At 41.2% G+C, this 21774-nt stretch overlaps 1 protein-coding gene across 1 annotated transcript in view; it reads left to right on the top strand.

Moving 5' to 3' along the window:
• LOC123241738 overlaps window positions 1–21774 on the top strand; it is an 80812-nt gene that overhangs the window by 35768 nt on the left and 23270 nt on the right. Inside the window, 3 exon segments of the mRNA XM_044669293.1 lie at window positions 6058–6171; window positions 14670–14849; window positions 19949–20002. Of these exon segments, the coding sequence (XP_044525228.1) occupies window positions 6058–6171; window positions 14670–14849; window positions 19949–20002 (348 nt within the window).

Here is a 21774-nt window from a genome sequence, read left to right as displayed (position 1 = left end):
CTCTCCTCTCCTCTCCTCTCCTCTCCTCTCCTCTCCTCTCCTCTCCTCTTCTCTCCTCTCTTCTCCTCTTCTCTTCTCCTCTTCTCTTCTCCTTTCATAATATTTCACTTCAATACCTATTTCTATGCAGATGACTCTCAGATCTACTTGTCCAGTCTCTTCTAACCTCCAGTTTCCTATATCCAACTGCCTATTGGACATCTCAAATTAGATGTACAATTAGACATCTTAAATTCAACCTGTTCCAAAATGAACGTATTATCTTTCCTCTTGAAACTTTTCTTTCTTTAAATTTCCCTATTATTGTCAAAAATGCCCTCATCCTCCATCACCCAGTCTTGGAACCTAGATGTTATCTTCAACTCTCCACTCTCTCTCCCTGTCCCCTCCATAATCAATCAGTTATGAAGTTCTGCTATTTCTACCTTAGTAATATTCCTTGTATATACCCCTTTCTCTCTTCTGACATTGCTACCATCCTGATGCAGATCCATATCACCTCACACCTGAACTACTGCAGTAGTCTTCTGATTGGTCTCTTTTTCATCTCTCTCCCATCCCAATCTATCCCCTGCTCAGCTGTCAAATTGATATTTTTAAGGTCTAGGTTTCCTCCAAACAACAACAACAACAAAATCTCAAAACAGATCTTGGAGTGACAGAACCAATGAAGACAGAAAAAAGCAGGTTTTTCAGTCAAAGAAAACATAGAAGGGCAGCAGGAAGAGCTTATATTGCTGGGGTAAGACCAGTGGAATTGGCAGTGTGAGAAATGGCCTGGTCCAAGCATTGGGGTAAGAGATGAGAGCAGTAGAATCAGTAGTATGAGGAAGGGCACAGTAATTGTACATGCTGAGGAGCTTAAGGAATGACCAGGTTCAAGCACACCTGGGGGAACCCAGGGACATTACTCCCTCCACACCAGAAGTAGAGCTGAGCCTCAACATGAAGGCAATTTCACGAAAAAAGTCCTCCAAAATGAGTAAAAGAAAAAGAAATGGCCCAATCCTGGAAAGCTATTTCAGCAAAGGGGAAGACAAAAATGCAAGCTCAAAAGAGGACAGCAATGTCAAAAAAGAAAATGTGTTAACCTTCAAAGGCAAATGTGAAAGGATGTCAGGTCTAAAATGAACTCATGGAAGAGATCCAGAAGGCAAAAAAAAGTAAATAATAAGAAACTTAGAAGAAAAATTAGAAAGGAAAAGAAAAACTAGAAAAAGTCTTAGAGCAGAACTTAGAGAAATAGAAAAAACTTAGAGCAAAAACTCACAGAAGAAAACAGATTCCTAAAAACTAAAATATGAAACCTCAAATGGGGGTGGGGGGAGACCTCTCTAAAAAGGAAGCATAAAGCCTCAAGGAAGAAAATGGCTCCCTAATAAATGGATAAATGGAAGCTAATGATTCCATTGGACAGCAGGAAATAATAAAACAAATTCAAAAGAATGAAAAAGTAGAAAAAAATCTGAAATTTCTTACTGGAAAAGCAACAGACCTGGAAAATACTGGACTGCTTGAAAACCATGATCAAAAAACATCTTTGACAACATATTGCATGAAATTATCAGGGAGAACAATCCTGATGTTCTAGAGCAGGAAGGGAAAATAGAAATTGAATGAATTCACCAATTATTTGCTGAAAGAGATCCCAAATTTACAGTGCCAGGATTATACTAGCTAAATTCCAGAATTTCCAGGTAAAGGAAAAAATACTGCAAGTGGCCAGAAAAAAATTAGGACTATAATCAAGAAATCATCTACCCAATGAAACTAAGCATAATACTTCAGGGGAATAAATACACACTTGATGAAATAGAAGACTTCTAGACTTTTCTGGTGAAACAATCAGAACCAGAAAGAAAAGCTGATGATCAAATTTCACACTCAAGAGAAGCATAAAAAGATAAAAAGGAAAGAAAAAAACTCAAGGGAATCAATGGGTTTAAACTGATCACATTCCTACTTGGGAATGTGCTAACTAGAATACTTATCTATGATGCAAGAGCTACTTAATTTAATTTAGGTACTTAAGGTAGTCAAAGGAAACAGTAGGGTTAAACTGATTGAATGACTACATGAAGTGATAACCAAGATATAAGATATAAGATAACTAAGAGATCTAGGATATCTTAAGTACCTAAAGTACAATAACTTACTTGGGATAATCATGGTATAGAAAATACTTAGGAACTTGATCATTCTTGGGCAGTGAATAGGAGTTTACATAGAGAGTAGGGAGTAAGTTGCATATTGTGGTGTAATATGCAAAACAAAATAAAGCAAAATCAAGGGATTAAAAAGAAGAATACACTAGAAAATTTGAGATTAAATTTGAGATTAAATTATCTCACATGAGGCACATAAGAATCAATACAGTGGAGTGGAAGATGGGGTGGGGGGAGTTGTGGATAATGCCTTACTTTCCTCAAAATGGGCAAAAAGCAAAAATAACATCTGCACTCAGCTATAGAAATCCATCTTACCCTAAAGGGAAGTAAGAAGGGGAGGGGAATGAGAAAATGGGGCAGAGTTGAAGGGGGTGGATAAAAAAGGAAGGTGATCTCAGAGAGGCAGTAGTCAGAATGAAAAATATTTGTGAAAACGAAAAGATTGCAAGGAGAAGAAGCTGGAAAAATTAGATGGAAAACAATACAGTTAGTAATCAGAACTGTGAATGTAAATGGGATGAACTTACCCACAGGACAGCAGAGTAGATTAAAGGCCAGAATCCCACAATATGTTGTCTACAAGAAACACATTTAAAGCAGGGAGACACACATGTAGTAAAGGTAAAGGGCTGGAACAGAATCTACTGTTCTTCAGCCAAAGTTAAAAAAGCTGGAGTAGCAATTATGATCTCAGACTTATTGTAACAGAATACTGTTGCACTATAAAAAATGACAACAAGATGATCACACACACACACACACACACACACACACAATCTGGAAAGACGTGTGAAATGATGCAAAATGAAGTGAGCAGAACCAGGAGAATATCGTACACAGTAACAACAATGAAATATGATAATCAACTGTGAATGACTTAACAATTATCAGCAGTACAAGGATCCAGGACAGCTCCAAGGGACTCATGATGAAAAAGACTATCCAGAAGTCTGGAAGCAGATGGAAGCATGGCATTCTGCATTCTATTTCCTCTGTGAAGTTTTCTCTAGTGAAAGTCATATGAGTCTTCTTTCATAACATAAGCATAGAAATATGTATAACAACAAATGCATATCATAATACTTGTGGGGAAAGGGGAATAGTGGGAGGGATGGAGACAACATGGATCAAAAAATGTCAGAAACCAATTATTGAAAACTCCATTGAACTCGAGTGCCTCCCTGTTATCTTCAAGATTGAATATAAAATCCTTTGATTTTGAAAGTCCTCAATAACCTGATCCCTTACCTTTCAATCTTCTTACACCCTTTTTACCACACTTACTCTTTGATCCAGGAACACTGGCTTCCTTGCTGCTTCTTGCACATAATATTATTTATATCCCAACTCTGGGTATCTTTTCTAGATGACCCCTGATTAGAATTCTCCCCATCCTCATCTCTGACTCCTGGCTTCCCTACCTTCTTTCAAATCCCAGCTAAAATCCTATCTTCTACCAGCAGCCTTTTCCAGTCTGAAATCTTAGTGCCTTCCCTCAAGATTATCTCCAATTTACCATGGGTATATCTTGTTTTTACTTAGTTATTTGTATTCTGTCTTTATCATTAAATGCTTTCAAGCTCCTTGAGATCAGGGACCGAGTTTCTGTTTGTTTTGCTGAGTTTTTACCTTCCTTTGTATTCGACTGTGTTTAGCACAGAACCTCACACATCATAAATTCTAGTTGTCTTGACTTGACGTAGAAAGGAGTACAATGCAAAATGAACAGAAAGATAGGAAGTCAGGTGATGAAGGACTTTAATAGTCAAACTGAAGACTATATTGGCTCCTGGAAGTAACAGAGAGCCACTCGAGTTGATTGGATGGTGGTTAATAGCATCAGACATACACTTTTGAAAGATCCTTTTTGGTAGTTGAGTGGAAGATGGAATAAATGGGGGATAGGCTTGGACTGGCAGACCCACAACCAAGCTGTTGCAATCGTCTGATTATGAAGTGATTAATGTCCTGTACCAGGATGGTGGCAGCATCAGGGGAGAGAAGGGGTTTATATGTGATATTGCAAAGGTAGAATTGTCAGGCTTTAGTCACAGGTTAGGTACAGGGATGAGAGAGAGGGAAGAGTTGAGGCTGCATGTCCTCCATCTCTGCATTGCTAGGAATTTAAGAGTCCCTCAGAGGTCTAGAATTACAGCCTGATTTTTTCAGGCTGTGAATACAGTGTCCCAAATAGCCCAGACCACACTGACTTGGCATGCCTCTGTTTGTATGCGGGCTGAAGTGTGAGGAATAAGAAGAGGCAAATGAAGACAAATCCTTCTGTCATGAAACTGAAACAAATAGCTTCTTTTACAGAAGAAACATGAACTGACATCTGCATCCCCCAAGAAGATGCACAAAGCTCCCTACAGAGGGGACTGTAAGCTCAATTCAGTTCCTCTAAAAACAGCAAGAATCTACACCTTGGGAACTGTAGCATTCATGATCCTGAGAGGGGTTAAAGCTGCATCACAGAATTCCATAGTGCACAGAATTCTGTGATGCAGCTTTTAACCCCTCTCAGAATCATGAATGTTACACGACACAGAGATAAACAATGACATAGGCGCTGACGCCAAGTAGGTTATATTCTAGGAGATGGGGAGGGAATAGGTTGTATACCACAGGTCATTATAATCCAAGGGAGAGCGGAGTGATACTCTTCATACTCAGATAATTATAATACAAAGCAGAGGATGATGGGAGGAAAGGAAATATCCAGCCAAGGAATAGTAGGCATAAAGTACTTCCAAGATAGGTCAGTGTGTGAATCTGAGCCTGGAAACCTAGTTAATTGGAAAGATGGTAGTACCCTTCCCGGACATGGGAAAGTTTAAAAAAGTTTTATGGGGAGGTAATAAATACTATTTGGGAGATCAAGGCAGAAAACATATGGCAGACAATTAGAGATGCAAGTTGTTGTTGCTGATCAGCCCTTTCAGTCAGGTCTAACTCTCTGGAACCTCATTTGGGTTTTTTGGGGGCAAAGATGCTTTGGTGATTTGCCATTTCCTTCTCCAGCTTACTTTTGTTGTTGTTGAGTCATTGTGTAGTCATTTCTGATTCTCTATGACCCCATTTGGGGGTTTCTTAGCAAAGAAACTAGAAGTGGTTTGCCATTTTCTTCTCCAGGTCATTTTACAGATGGGACAAACAGGGTTAGGTGACTTCGCCAGGGTCACGCAGCTAGTAAATGTCTGAGACCAGATTTGAACTCAGAAAGATGAGTCTTCCTGACCCTAGGCTCAGGGCTCTATCCACTTCACCAACTGGGATGACAGCCCACCAGGTACTTGGAGGGAGTTACAATGTTCCTCTTGTCTTCTCCCGACTATACATCTCTGGTCCCCTCGACTGATTTTCCTATGGCATGATATTGAGTCCCTCTACTATCAAGTGTATGGGATGAATGGGACAGAGTGAAACAGGAATATCTAGTAGGAAGCTATTATAATGGGCTATGTAGGTAACCATAAGGACTACAGGAGAAAAACAAAACATTAAACCATGACATGATTAAACATTAAAGTATTTCCATCATTTTCCAGGTCAAGGCTAAGTATATTTCTAGGGTGAGGCACACAAATAAAATTTATTTCTAGAGTTTCTCATCAGAAATCTGTCTCACTTGAACCCTCAGCGTTTGAGCAATGCTGCCTCTCACTGGAATCCTGGTGGGCCAGCCACTAAACGGCATGAATGCCTGGTTTCAGAAAAGAAGGGTTTGACTTAAGTGTGAAACTGGTGCAGTGGGCTTCCCGTGTCCAGGATTCCCGGCCGCGCTGTTCCTCGAGGAGCTAGCTGGGTCCTGGTCACCCTATTCCTGACTACACTCCAGGGGATGATGAGCTTGTAATCCAATCAGCTTGCTACACATTTGATTTCATAGGGCTCATTCCCCATGTGAGGACTCATCATCTGAGCTGCAGAGAGTGATCACCATGGAGACCAGAAACCTGTCTGAATCCCAGCGAAGTTCCTTCACAAGCCAGGGGCCAGCCAGGTAACAGAGGGAACGACCTTGCTTACCCTGTGAAGAGGACATGAACAAAGGGCAACATGGGAAAAAAAGGGTGGTAGGGAAGGGCGAGGAGTTAGAATTCTACCTGGGACTGATTTTAACTTGGCCCAAATGTTCCAAACTTCTGAAAGGTCTAAGCTGAATTTCTGTAATAGAAAGGGACTTCTTTAGAGTAACAGCTTGGCCTTGGAAGCAATTATAGTCAGTAAGCCTGATTGGAACAGAATTCATTCCCTTGTTAGTAATAAAAATCAGATTTGGTATAGATCACCAATGGGTAAGTAACAATGGAGCCTCGAAGGAGGAAAATAGGGGACAAAATTAATTGGCCAGAGAATGGATGGCTAAGCTGTCTAAAATAAAGACAGGCCTTTTGGGAGGGTTTAGAAGCCATAACTACAAGACCAATAACTTTGTAAAAACCATCAACTAGAAAAATTAACTAAAAAAATTAACTAAAAAAAACCTCTCCCCACCCTCTACCCCCATGAAAGCATTATAAATCTATCAAGTACTTTGTTGTTCATTATTGTTCTTGTTGATAATAAATGTATACTATTGGGGACAGCTGGGTGGCTCAGTGGATTGAGAGCCAGGCCTAGAGATGGGAGGTCCTAGGTTCATATCTGGCCTCAGACACTTCCTAGCTATGTGACCCTGGGCAAGTCACTTAACCCCCATTGCCTACCCTTCCCACTCTTCTACCTTGGAGCCAATGCACAGTATTGACTCCAAGACAAAAGATAAGGGTTTAAAAACAAGATAGTACTTGGCCTTAGATACTTCCTAGCTGTGTGACCCTGGGCAAGTCACTTAACCCTCATTGCCTACCCTTCCCACTCTTCTACCTTGGAGCCAATACACAGTATTGACTCCAAGACGGAAGGTAAGGGTTTAAAAAAAGTATACTATTTCAAGAGAGGCATTGGATAGAGAAGATGGTCTTAGACCTAGGAAGATCTAGGTTCAAGTCTCACCTCTGACACATATTACTGGTGTGACTCTGGGTAAGTCATTTTCCTTTTTAATGCCCCAGACAACTCTCTAGGTCTATAAATTGTAGCACAGGTGCTGACCTGTGTGGATAGAAGCACTTTCCTCACTAGGAATTCCTTATGCCAGTGAAATCACAGGTTACTAGATACTAACATTCATTCCAGAGTAGGCATCCTATCTCTCTGAGGATGGATAGCTTCATCTGTGGGCTCCGTAGAGGTAAGTTTTAGCTGCTGTTGCTCAATTAGTAAAATTAACTAACATTTAATGTCTACAAAATCCATAGTCTCTAGACAATGACCTGTTAGGCATGAAAACCCAGACTTTTTTGACCATGTGTCTGCAGGATCCAGTGTCTTAGAAAGGATAAAAAAAAAAGCCAGATATACTACCAGAGCATCCCCAGCAAATCTGGTGTGGATTAACCTGCAAGATGGTCTAAAGATTCTCTAGGCTTTTGTGGTCAGTGTTAATGATGCTGGAAGGCTATGCTCCACTCCGATGGATGGATGGTACCTCCATAACTGACAAGTGATTTGACTGAAATCGCCTGTTCCTTAACAGCTGGAGATGTTGTGGCCGCTAGAAGATGGCTCAGACCAGTCAATGTTGCCCACCAGAGTTTAAGGAGGAGATGATACCAACAAGAGAAGTCACTACCCTCCGGTGGACGAAGTCATGAAATATCAAATTTAGAAACCTTTTAAAATAACCTGGTATTTGTATAGGCTGGGCTGGTTCTGGGATTCTCCATTCTTCAAATTGTTTTATCTGAAAAGCTGCATACCTTTCAGTAGGTCAATTTAGTGCCTGTCACCATTTTCCCTTACTTCTACCAACAACAGGTCTATCAACTTAGGTGTTGCTCTTCACTATGTTAGTTGTGTGGCTCTTTAGGATCTCATTTGGGATTTTCTTAGTAGAGATACTGGAGTGGTTTGCCATTTCCTTCTCCGGCTCATTTTACAGATGAGGCAAAGAGAGTTAAGTGACTTGTTCAGGGTCATACAGCTAGTAAGTCTATGAGGCCAGATCTGAATTCAGGAACTTGAGTCTTCAAGAAGATTATTCTCAGATGAGGAGAGTACCTAGGACTCCATAGTTACAATAGAATAATAAAGAATTCTCTACTCTTCTTGCTAATAAATAGCATTGGACCTCCAGCAAAGTAGATAAAAGGCAACTTAAACCTGTCATTTTGGTTTTTCCCAAGACTCCTGTTGAGCTACTGACCTGGTCAATGAATAGATCTGGACAGTCAGAATTAGGTTACCCAGAACTCTAGGATCTAGCACTTGAGCCATAATTAAGGATATGATTCTTTTAGTAGAATGTTTGCTCCTTGAAGGCTGGGACTATCTCACTTTTGTATCATGTGACAATTACAAATGATACCCAAAAAAAATCTAGATAGTTCCTGCCCTCAAGGAATGTACAGTCTACTAAAAGAACCATATTAGGGAGCTGTTAGGTGGCTCAATGGAATGAGAGTCAGACCTAGAGCTGTGAGGTCTTGGGTTCAAATCTGTCCTCAGACCCTTCCTAGCTGTGTGGCTCTGGGCAAACCACTTAACCCTCTTTGCCTAGCCCTTACCACTCTTCTGCCTTGGAACCAACACACAGTATTGATTCTAAGATGGAAGCTAAGGGTTTAAAAATAAACCAAAATTCAATTAAAAATTATATTAGTAATAATAAGTGGCAAAGCCAGAAATAGAACTCATTTCACCTGATTCTAAAGCCAGCACTCCTCTGCACTCTCTTGCCTCTTATCATCCATTGGGAATTATTTCCCAATATGGTAGGTGGTGGTCCAGTAGGCAGCAACTCCATTAGGTTTGATGCATCAGAAGCTAATTTTTGGTGCAAGGAATGGAAAACTCAAAGTAAAAGTAATTTATGTTGGAAGCTCCCAAGGCCCAATTTCATATTGGAAATTAATTAAAATTTGGCAATTATATGAACTGAAGGCCAGAAATCAATCAGGAAGTCAACCAATATTTATTATGCATCTACTATGTGCCAGGCACTGTGCTGGCTCTGGTAATACCAAGATAACAATGAACAATCTCTGTCCTCAGAGAGCTTACATTTTATGAGGAGCTTTGTTTTTTTTTTATTTCCACAAATATAATTTATTTATCTATTTCATGGCTCCTCTAATATCCTATTTCATCAACACTTCAACTCCCTAGACTCCAACTCCTGCCAGTATTTGGGAGCTGCTGAAATCCTCAGGGCAGTTCAGGCATCTTAGACATGGACTACACCACTGGAAACGAACACAAATCCAACCCAATGGTAGTTTGGGGTGAAGTTAAAGAACAGATAGAATTTACAAAATCTATTCGCTCCAGTCTGGTCATTCTGTATCTGCTATGATGAAGCCCATGGTGCCTCTTAATAGAATGTTTGTTAAGCTACTTAATAGTAACAACAATTACAAAATCAGTAACCATAACAGCTTACATTCACAACATTCCACTTAAAAGTTTATGAAGCTCTTTACAGACGTTATCTCATTTGAACCTCATAATCCCCCTGTGAAGTAGGCAGTGCAGGAATTTTAGATGTGGAAATAGAAACTGTAAAGGCATTGAGGGATTTGCCATTATCACTCATCTAGTAAGTGTCAGAGCCTGAACTTGAATAATAAGTCTTCAGATTCCAAGACTCAGGTCTTTTCCCCAACATCACTGGATGGTTGGCCACCTGAAGGTACACAGAAGCAGAATCAAAACATAAAGCAAGTTCCATTGGCAAGAAATATGCTACATAATTTGCTGCTGGCAAGATTGTTCTCTGGCTATCCCATCACTGATATATGAGAAAGAAGGGTGTGATTGGGGTCAAAGCAGAGAACAGGGGCAATCCCTATAGCCAGTATTCACTGGAAATCTGCTTCTTTTCCCAAAAGTAGTGTCTTCGACCATTATTCACAACTAGTCATTTTTGATATCCAAGATGGCATGGGAATGATGGGGGCCATTGCACTGGGTTATCCCCTCTCTCTCTCTTACTCCTTCAAAATGAGAACCTCTTATTAAAAATCACGTGAGCCTCACCGTGTTTAACTCTATCACCCAGCTGAGTAGTATGGCATAGTGAATGTTAGACTAGGAACTAGGAAAAATAAATTCTAATCCCAGCTCTACCGTGTGTGGCTATGTAGGTGCCCCATCAATTCAAAGAATTTCAAAATAGTCCTTGTTGCACAGGAGGTATCAATAGAGCAGAAAGCCCAAGAAAAGTCAAAGACAAGAGTCTGAAAAAGGAATGATGGGGACCCCTGGTCCAAGAGATAGGACTTTAGACTTCCTGAATAAAGAAGCAGGGAAAGAGCCCTATTGTTGGGTCACAGGAACCCAGATGAGTCTTTCTAGAAAAAGACAAGAGTTTGGTTTTTGTGTTTGGAACTTATGTGCATAAGGGGTTTTTCATGACCTTAGCTTTTTTTTACTGATTTAAGACTTAAAAAATAAGAAAAAGAAAAAAGAAATAAAACTAGGACTGGGAAGTAGGGGTAGGAGGAAGGGTGGCAAAGGAGCAGGATTGAGAGATTCCCACACCCTCCTCATGTCAAAGCTCAATTCAAGCCTTTGGTTAAGCTGAGGGGGGAGACATTTTATGAGAGAAGTGTTCACCCCTGAAATTCTGGGTTGAGGCTGGACCCTGTATCTTGCAGGAATTCCACCTTGCCATCTCCATGTTACAGTAGACAATGTATACATCAATAAATTTATATGAAATAAATGCAAGGTAAATTTTTGAAGTGGAAAAGCAGTAGTCATTGGAGGGGAGGGAGAGCAGGAAAGAGCATGCCAAGAAGGTAGCACTTGAGCAGAGTTTAAAAAGCAATGAGAGGGGCAGCTGGGTAGCTCAGTGGATTGAGAGCCAAGCCTAGAGACGGGAGGTCCTAGGTTCAAATCCGGCCTCAGACACTTCCCAGCTGTGTGACCCTGGGCAAGTCACTTGACCCCCATTGCCTACCCTTACCACTCTTCCACCTATAAGTCAAAACACAGAAGTTAAGGGTTTAAAATAAAAAAAAAAAAAAAGCAATGAGAGGGGCAGCAAGGTGGCTCAGTGGATTACAAGACAGGGCTAGAGAAGGGAGATCCTGGGCTCAAAACTGGCTTCAGACACTTCCTAGTTATATGACCTTGGGCAAGTCACCTAACCCCCATTGTGAAGCCCCTGTCAGTCTTCTGTCTTGGATCCAATACATGGTATTGATTCTAAGATGAAAGGTAAGGGTTTAAAATTTTTTTTAAGCATTGAGAGATTCTAAAAGACAAGGGTAAGGAAAGAATGTATAGCGTGGGTGGGGGCACAGCTAATGCAAAGGAACAGAGAGGGGAGATGAGGGTTGAGTATAGAGTCCAAGAAACACCCAAACTACCAATTTACTCGGACTATAAAATTTCAAAAGAAGGTTAATGTATAATAATTTTGGAAAGGTAAACTAAAACCAGATTTTGAAGGACTTTGAAAATCAAATAGAGGAACTTATATTTAATCCTAAAGGCACCTGAAGCCACTGGAGTATAAAGTACATTCTTAAAATATAAAAATAAAAAATAAAAATAAAAAAACCTTAACTTCCATCTGGAAATAACTGGAAAAATATGGTCAGTAACCTGGAGTAACATTGAAAAAGAGGAGTAACATGGTCAGTAAACTGGAGTAGCATTGAAAAAAGGAAAACCACCTGAGCAGCTCTTTGGAAATGGATTAGAAAAGGAAGACAAAGTATGAGTAGAGAAGGAAACTGAACCACAGATATGATGGAGGAAGAGAGATAAGCCTTGGCATCAGATTGGTTCTGTGGGTTAAAGAAGAGTTAGACATCAAAGATAAAGCCAAGACTGCAAATCTTGGTGGGTCCTCTGTCTAGTTAGTTAGTAAAGAAGTCTGGAGTGGGCAGAGCAGTTGGCACCAGCCACTGCTAGAACCAAGTACAAAAAGGTCTCTTCTATTTTGTGACTTTCTCCATCACGGTTTTAATATATTGCTAGTCGGCATAAGAAATGAAGTGGGAATTTTGGGGGAGTTTTTCAGAAGCTGCAGATAACAAGCAACAGCTAGTAGACTGCCCAGAAAATGTCTGGAAACTCAGAAATGCATATTTAAGCCAAAATGTAAAATAAGGTACCGGGAAATATTCCATAAAAGAAAAAGAAGAAACTCAGACGTCTTCTCTGGTACGAAGGGATGCTCCCAAATTTTTATATGGATTTCCCAGATCATTAGGGTGTTGTTTTCCTTATCACCTCTCCCCCATCCCCCTGCCACCCCAATGTGGAAGGAATAACTGTACTCTTCCCAGTGTCCCTCCAGCTTGTCCTGGTTCCATTGTGTCTTCAGCCCTGAGGTCTCCAGAGCCCCCTACTGGGAAGTGAGTAGAACAGCCAACAACTCTGACATGAATACTCTTAACAAGACAAAGAAGGGGTAGTCATGGATGTACTGATTGTTAAATGTTTAACAATTGGCTTACTAGGGAAAAAAAACCAACTACTCATGCCACCTTTCTAACTTGAATCTGTATTATTGGAATTTTCTCCTTCACTATCTTATGTCTAGACAGTTGATAAAATCAAGCCCTGATTGTTGGTGTTTATCACTTTCTGAGATTTAAATGCTGAAAATTTGACCAATGGATCCTGTATTGACCAGAATCAAAGTGAGGGTCAATTGTAAAATTGTCCCTAAACATTTCTTTAAAATCTGTTCAAGATTTTCTCCTCTTTTCAATTCACATCCTCAAACACTGCTATAAGTATTGGTTTGGTTTGTTTTTTCATAGAGTTCTGCCTTTGCTCTCCATTCCCAAAGGAGAGTGAGAAGGAAAACCAGTTGATTTGTCATTTGATTAATTGTGCCTCTAGCTGAAGCCTGGCTCTTCAGACCATGGGTACCACTGCTTGGTCAGTGGCCATATGCCTGCAAAGCAAGTAAAGGATGAATAAAAAGCCCCTTATATTGGGTTGGCTGAGATTGCCACCCTAAACCAATAAAATGAAGAAACATTTCTTACAAACATTACACTCACTCTCCTTTGCATTCTCTACTTTATTCTACTTTATTCTACTGTATTATAAGGCTATCACACATAGGGAGGGCAGCTAGGTGATGTGGATAAAGAGCTGGGTCTAAAGTCAAGAAGACTCATCTTCCTGAGTTCAAATCTGACCCTGGATGCTTATTCACTGTGTGACCCTATGCAGGTCACTTTACCTTGCTTGCCTCAGTTTCCCCATCTTTAAAATGAGCTGGAGAAGGAAATGGCAAACCACTCCTGTATCTTTCCAAGAAAACTGCTAAGGGGGCCATGAGAAGTTGGACATAGATGAATAACAACAATATTATAAAGCTTTGGCTTGGAGCAAAAGACACACTTGGCCCACTGATGTTCATGTTCCAGCTTGTGTTGCCTTTGGCTGACCAGGGTTGAAGAGTGGGGTTGCTAAGCAAACCACCTTCATAAAATGATATTTTCCCTGAATTGGCTTGGTGGTACAATCGATAGGGTGTTGGACCTGGAGCCAGGAACTGGGTATTTGATATTTCCTAGCTCAGTCTGCCTTGGTTTTCTCCATGATAAGCTGGGAGGTGATAATAATAGCACCCATCTCCCAGGGTTGTTGTGAGGGTCAAATGAGATCATATTTGTAAAGCATTTAGCACAGGTGTTTAATAAAGGCTTGCTACCTTCCTACCACCACCACCAAATTTTTGGAGGCATTGCTCCCAAATTCTAATCATGTGGTCCTGCCTCACCCCTTTCCCCCTTTGTGATGTCTCCTGAATTACAGATGAAGACACTGGGACCAAGAGAAATGAAAAGACTCCTCAGAGGAAAGGAAGATTTTTGGAAAGATGTCGCAAAGATGAAATTGGAAGGGCTTGGCAATAGATTGACTATGGAGGGTGAGAGATAGGAAGGAATCCAGGCAGAATCCAGGAATCCCTGAAGGACTTGAGAGGTTGATGGTTGCCCTCTACAGTTATAGGAGAGGTAGAAGTCAGGGGGACAGGGTTTAGGAGGAAAGATCATGGTTCTGTTTCAGACATATTACATTTAGGAAGTCTGTTGCACATTGAATTTGAGATGTCTGAAAGGCAATAGGAGATGTGAGCTTGGAAGTCAGCAGAGAGTTTGGGGCAGGAAAGGTAGCTTTGAGAATCATCACTTGCCCACTCATGGCCTGTGAGTCTAGAATTGAAGCCAGATATTCTAAATCCTTGGAAACAGTTTAATACAGTGAGGGGGAAGGGTTCTGAAGCCCAGATGATCTGGGTTCAAATGTTGCCAGAGATGCTTGCTAATTCTATGGCCTTGGACAAATTAACCTTCTCATATCTCAGGTTTCTCATTTGTGAAATGAAAGGGTTGAACTTAACAACCTCTGATGTCGATCCGACTTTAGATCTGTGAATGTTCTTTTTTACCCCATCACCCTTTTCTTCTTTCTATACAGGTTGTCACGACTCATTCTTTCCCTTAGAGCATGGGCTTCAAGGCATATACATCATCAAGACCAAAGACCAGATTCCTTTCTGGAGCGTTTCCGAGGCGCAGAACTCAAAGAGTTATCTAGCCGAGAAAGCTACACCCAGTCCAACTTGGGCATCCAAGAGATGTCAGACAGAGAGAGAAGGTAAGACACCTTCTAAAAACAATGGAAGAGGAGATTTCAGAGCAGGCTATTTTTTTTTCTTTTTTGGTTCATTAGATCAATCCATCAATCAATCAACACTTATTAAATGCCTGCCATGTGCCAGGCACTGTGCTAAATGCTGAGGATACACAAAGAAGCAAAAGACAATCCCTGCCTTTGAGATATTTACAACATAATGGGGGAGACAAACAAATAATAAGACAATACAAAGCAAACTATATATAATATACACAGTAAATAATTAACTGAGGGAAGGCATTAGAATTGAAGGGTTGAGGAAAGCTTATAATAAAAGACTGAATTTTAGTTGGGACTTAAAAGAAGCCAGGAAGGTCAATAATTGGAGAAAAGGAGGGAGAGCATTATAAGCATGGGGAAAGAGCCAGAAAGAATGGCTGAAGCCAAGAGATAGAGGGTCTTGTTTGCAGGACAGCTAGGAAACCTGTGTCACAGCCTTAAAGAGCATGAATCAGGAGTGAGGTATAAAAAGACTGCCAAGGTAGAAGGAGGCCAGGTTACAATGGGATTTGAATGTCAAACAGCGTTTTGCATTTAATCCTGGAGGCAAAAGGGAATCACTGGAATTTATTAAGTAGAAGGGTAATTGGATCAGATCTACTCTTTAGGAAAATCACTTTAGTGGTGAAGGGAGGCTGCATAGCCATGGGGAAAAACCTGAAGCAGGCAGATCCACCATCAGACTGTTAAAATAATCCAGGCATGAGTTCTTTAACACAGCCACTAGTGTTTAGGCTGCCAGACTGAGATATTAGCCATTCTGATAGCACCTGGGATACTTTTTACTCTACTCCTCACCAGCGAGGCTGGTATTCTTAAAAGGAAGGTCCAAAACAAAAAGGCCAGCTTCATTTCTCACTGTACAATCTCTTGATGGAGGTGTAAGCAGAGGCTAGCGCCCAAGATCAGACCCAGAGCAATCCTGGCCTCTCTGACATGAATATTTCTCTGACCTTTCTGCATGGAAGAAGTTCTCAGTTTTTGTAGACTTCTACTGAAGATATTTCCCCTAGGCAACTGCTGGCCAGTTACAAGCCTTTGCAATTATTCCAGAAAACACAGCAGGTGGTTTTTTGTTTTGTTTTGTTTTTAGCATGCTTTTGTGTCACTTGGTGGGGGATGGAGAAAGAGTAGTTCAGCAGGAGAAACATGCGTTGGATAAGTGTCAAGGACAGGTTTATTCTTGTCTCAGGCCATTTCTCTGGAAGAATGAAATGATGCCCTTTGGCTGAATCCTCAAGGTCTTACCCAGGGTCAACTGCATAGTTGAAAAGTAAGATATCGTTCAAAATACACCATCCCAGAGTCTTTGATAAAAGACTTACATTTAAATATTTAAAATAGCACTACAGCCTCTAGACAAGCAAAAGACGATTTCCTTGCCATGCATTTTTCCTGGGTTGCAAATCTGGATGACAAATTCCCATTTCTCTGTTCAAGCCAAACTGTGGGCTGAAAGGTGATCTGGGTAATTTTCCTAGGAGCCCCCAACTAGGCATTCCGATTTGTTTCACTGGTGAGAACCTTCAAAAGCCAGTCAGTGTATTTATCTTGGCATCCTCTCACAGGCTTTGGGGCTGGGGGTCTGAGGCTCCCCTTGGGCAATAGGATCATAGATAAGGCAAAGCTGGTGAACCAAACCGTCCCCTCTCTGACCTTACACTCAACAGGACTTTGAAATGTGTTTCTGTTTGATGGGGAGGAAAGCAAAAAGAAGTCTTGAGGGACTCAGTAGAAAGAAGGTGCTGCCAATCTTCACAAATGGCATGGATATGGGGTGAGATTGCAGTCTGGATCTATGCAAAGGAGTTGAATTGGCATCGGAAAGACTTCTTGGAAGCTCACATGAGGTTGTTTGACTTTTGCCTCATTTTCCAAATGAGATATTGGCTAAGGAATGGATGAGATCACTTTGCCCTACTGTTTTGAAAGCTCCGTTTTGGGACCTGTAGGGTGAGGTGGGGGAAATGGGGTAAACAGTGGCTAATTATTACGGTGCTTGGTGTGATGGTGCAACACCTCACTGGACCACAGAGCTCCCTGGGCTTGAATTTACATGCCTTTAGATAATGGGAGAATCAGCTTCATTATTCCTCCAGGAATTCTTTACCTAATCAGAGCAAGCCTTGCACCCTCAGAACAAGCAGAAGCAGTCATGACCCAGCAAGCCCTCGAATCTGAGACGTGGTCTCTCAGCTGAGCTTCCCCCTGGACCCCTCCTCCCCACCAGAATTCTAGCCAAGAGCAACAGCAGCTCCCTCTATGGCCCAGGGAGAACTTGGTTGCTGCTTGGGCAGAGAGGGCGACAGAAATAGCCAGAAGGATATCTTACTGGCCTGTCTAGTGCCATAAATAGCGAGAGCTGGGCTGTCAGGCCTTAGTCCATCTGCCAACAGCTTCAGTCACAAATGTGTGTGTTCTGGGTGGGATCAGGGACAGGCAGGACGCTGGCTAGCTGTGCCAAGAGGCTTAATAAGCAGGATCAAATTGACTTTCTTAAGCTGCTGAGGTGGGGGTGGAGGAAAAACCGATGACAGCTGAATGCATACGTGGTAGTAAACACACAGGAACACTCTGTAGGAAGCCTGGGAGGGATAGCTAATATGTCAGACGATAGAATCAAGAGTCACAAAGATCTTCACAGATCGCAAAGATGGGCTGGAACTAATATGATGAAACTTAATAGGCCCGAATGTAAAGTCTAGCCCTTGGAGTTACAAAAAAAAAAAAAAAAAAAAAAAATCAGCTACTCAATTACAGGAAAGACTTAGGGGCTTTAATTGATATGAGCTCAGTGTGAGCCACTGTGACATGGCTGCTCAGAAAGTTAATTTAATCTGTTTCACCCATCGCCTCTTGGCAGAAGACTCTCCAGGCTGCTTCTCCAGTACTGACCTCTCTTCTGACCTCCAAATCCACATCACCAACTGTCCACGGGGTGTCTTTGCTGGTACCTCAAGCTCACTGGGTTCCAAATTGGACAATTATGCTCCCCTTCTTCTTTTTGGCTTCACTGTTCCTTCCTGCCTATGACACCATCCCTGACTCTGTCTCCCAATTTAGTAGCTTTGAGGTTGTCTTTGATTCCCAGTCTCTTGGTTTCACCTCTCCAAAATCTCTCTCTTTTATTTCTTCCTTTTTTTCTCATTGCCATCATCCTAGCACAAGACCCTCTGCCTGGACTTCTGAAGTAGCATTCAAACAGGTCTTTTGGATTCCACTCTCATTGTTCAATTTGATAAATGTTCGTGTTGAGGGTAGGAGCTGTTCCATGTTTGTCTCTGTATGGTACCAGGTATGTGCCCTTAGAAAAGAAAAACATCAACACAACCCTTCTTTCAAAGAGCTTACATTCTGCTGGGAGAAAACAAGATGCCCCTAATTACATGCATATGGATATTCTATCTTCTCCAATCTGTTCTCCATATATCTGCCCCCACTCCCCAAATTTTTTACTGTGACCAAATCTGTATTTGGTCAGGTTACTCCTCTACTCAAAAATCTTCAATGATTCCCTAATTGCCTACCCAATAAAAATCAAACACTTTGGTCGATTATCTAAGTCCTTCTACAATATGACACTCTTGCCTTCTCAACTTTGTCTTGTAGTCATTGCATATATTGACTCTACATTCCAGACAAAATGGATTACTTTCTGCCCCATTACATATCTTATGCTTTCCCACCTCTATGTTTTTTGCTCATAAATTTGACTCATGAATCAATCCTGGGCCCTCTTCTAATCCATCTCTTCACTCTCAAGGATCTTATCAGCTCCCATGATTCAATAAATTCAAGGTAGTTGGTTCTCAGGTCTTTATTCAGCCTTTATTTCTCTCCTAAATTCCATTGTTACATTGCTAACTACATATTGGTCATCTCCTACCAGATATACCATAGGCATCTTAAATTCAATGCCTAGGGCAAAATTAATTGTCTTCTATCTGAAATCCACCCTTCTTCCCACCTTCCATCTTTCCTCCTAGGACATCACTGAGTGATCCAAATTCAAAGTGTCAAAGTCATCCTTCACTCTTCTTTCCCTCATCTTTTATATCCAAAGAGTTGCAAAGTTTTATTGATTCTCCCATTACAACCCTGCCCATCTACATCTTTTTCTCCACTCATATAACCACTCCCCTTGTTCAAGTCCTTATCTCTTCTCACTTAGAATATTGTTCCTGGGTCTCACGCCTCTAATACCCTCCTTCTCTAATTCATTCTCCACCCAACAACCAAACTGAGAACCCTGAAGGATGGATGTGACTCTCTGTCACCCAACCCTACCTCCAGAAGCTTCAGGGGTAATCTTTGCCTCTAGAATAAAACATAAAGGACTCTACTTGGCATTTTGAGCCCTTCTCAATCTGACTCCAACTTTATTTTCTAGATTAATTTCATATTATTCCCCTTCATGCACTCTGAAGCCTAAGCCACCTGGTCTACTCGCTATTCCCCAAAGCTTCCACCTCTGTGCCTGAAATATCTATCTCAAAGCCACCTTGTCCCAAAGCCTTTCTCTGATTCTCTTAGTTGTTAGGACTCTCTGAATCTCTCTACTGAAGTTACTGTTACTTACTTTATTGAGGGAAGGCTATTCCATATTTGCCTTAGAGCGTAGCACCCAATAGGGGTTTTAAAACAGTTTTAAAACTGAATCAAATTCCAGTTGGTTCATGCCCCCTTTAGTGGTGGCACCCCAAACTGAAAACAATACTTCAGATATGCTCTGACCATGGTAATTAGAGTACAGTGGAACCCTTTGTTCTAGGTGCTCTGTTCCCCTTTAATGTAGCCTGAGACGATTACATTTGTTTTTTGAACAGCCCGTTATATTGGTTCACTGTGAACCTCAAGTAGCTTTCTGATGAGCTCCCTAATGAACACAGCAGTCAGAATGGCACAGAGCACAGTGGAAGCAGAAATGGGATCCAAGAGGTAGGGGAGAAAATGGAAGGCAAGGACTTGGATAATGCACAAAGTAGACCTCAAGGGCCCTGAATGATTGGAAAATGGATTGAAAACTCTCCGAATTCTGTGTTTTATTTACCTCCTTGCAGAGGCTGGCCGCTGGCCAGATATAATATCAACACCTGCAACAATACCAACGAAGAGTAAGTACTCCCAGCTCACCCTTAGCCAAGTCAACCCAGCCTTCTAGTTCTGTTTTACAAAGCCTCCCCCTAGTGGTGACCGTGCTAGCTCTAGCAACTCCTGCTTTATTCTCTCTCCCCCTTGTAGACTGCTGCTATTGCCTGCCCTCCTAGGGAGATTTCTAGGTAATTGAACATCCTGTTCTCTCTTTTTGAAAGCTGGCTATAAGATCAAAGGGAGGAAAAATCTAGAGCTGAGACTTCACTCTCCCTGTCCGCCTAGTAGCAGACAGCTTTTCTTCAGTTTTGTTCCATTATTAAATTAGTACAATGGAATTTAGGAATTATAGGCTAGATTTCCTTTTCAAAACACAGTATGCCAGTAATGACGACTTTACATTTTCTGAGCACGACACTAGCAAATCATGGCTGTCCCATCCCTTTCGACCACACTAAGCCCAGATTTCTGAGGCAAAAGTCAGTGTGGCAGGAGAGCAGATTGGGAAATTTAGCATTCTTTAGTCTAATTGAGTTCTCCACACTGAATTCTTTTATAGTGGTAAAGTGCTATAATTATTTAAAATTCCTTGTTCTTTTCTATTTCATTCCTAGGATAAGATTTCCTCCCCTTCAAGTCCTGCAGGGACCAATATTTGCATTTTGCTTGCATAAATTTGCACATCAAATTCAGAAGGCCAGAACTCCAGCATATAAAAAAATTAAAATTCATTCATTCATGAAACCTAATTGAATCATAGCCAAACCCAATATTTAGGCACACCGGAGACTTTAAACATTGAAACCACACTGATGTAGTCAAGAGGAAGAGGGGCAATAGGGAAGGGAGAAGCATCAGTGGATTTGGAATGGGGGGTATTCTCTGTCTTCCCATCCCCTCTCAACTGAGAGCTGAGAGGTACCCCCAAAATGCATTCTCGTCTGGGGGGGGTCAAGAGCCATGAGTTTTAGGTTTAGCTTTGTTAACCAAGTCAAAAGGAGACACTTTTATGTCTTCTGGCCTTCCTGGAGATTTTAACTATATATTGTGAAGGGCCAAACCTAGTCTGACATTCTATGAACCAAATCTATGCCCTTAGAGTGGGGCAGAGGATCTCTCTATATTGGGCATAACTGCCCCAAGCTATCCCTTTTCACCAAGAAGTAGTCTGTTACCGGTCAGAGCCAGGGACAGGGGAGAGAGTCACAGAAGATTCTATCAAAGAGGTCAAATTATCCTAGTGAAGAAGCACAGGACATAAAAAGGGAATATTCTATATGTAACATCCTGTCTGTCCACACGAAGGTTTGCTTTTTCTGTCTCTATATGTGTCTATCTTTGTCTCTTTGTCTCTCTCTGTTTCTGTCTTTTTTTTTCTCTGTGTCTCTGTGTTTCTCTGTCTCTCTTTGTCTTGGTCTCTGTTTCTGTCTTTGTCTATCTCTGTGTATCTCTTTTTGTCTCTTTCTGTGTGTCTGTTTCTATCCCTCTTTTTGTCTATGTGTCTCTATCCCTCTCTGTTTCTGTTTCTCTTTTTGTCTCTCTGTGTGTCTCTGTCTTTCTCTGTTTCTTTTCATCCCTCTGCATCTCTGCCTGTTTCTGTTTTTCTTTTTATCCCTGTTTCTCTCTTTTTTGTCTGTCTTTCTCTCTTTTCCTCTGTGTCTCTCTGAATCTGTCTGTCTCTTTTTCTCTTTTTTGTCTCTCTGTATGTCTCCGTTTCTTTCTTTCTTTCTTTCTTTCTTTCTTTCTTTCTTTCTTTCTTTCTTTCTTTCTTTCTTTCTTTCTTTCTTTTTCTTTC

The sequence above is a fragment of the Gracilinanus agilis genome, chromosome 3 (assembly GCF_016433145.1).
Source record: "Gracilinanus agilis isolate LMUSP501 chromosome 3, AgileGrace, whole genome shotgun sequence".
NCBI classification, from domain to species: domain Eukaryota; kingdom Metazoa; phylum Chordata; class Mammalia; order Didelphimorphia; family Didelphidae; genus Gracilinanus; species Gracilinanus agilis.
Note: the sequence above shows the minus strand (reverse complement) of the source record. Positions and strands in the feature narration are given on the sequence as shown.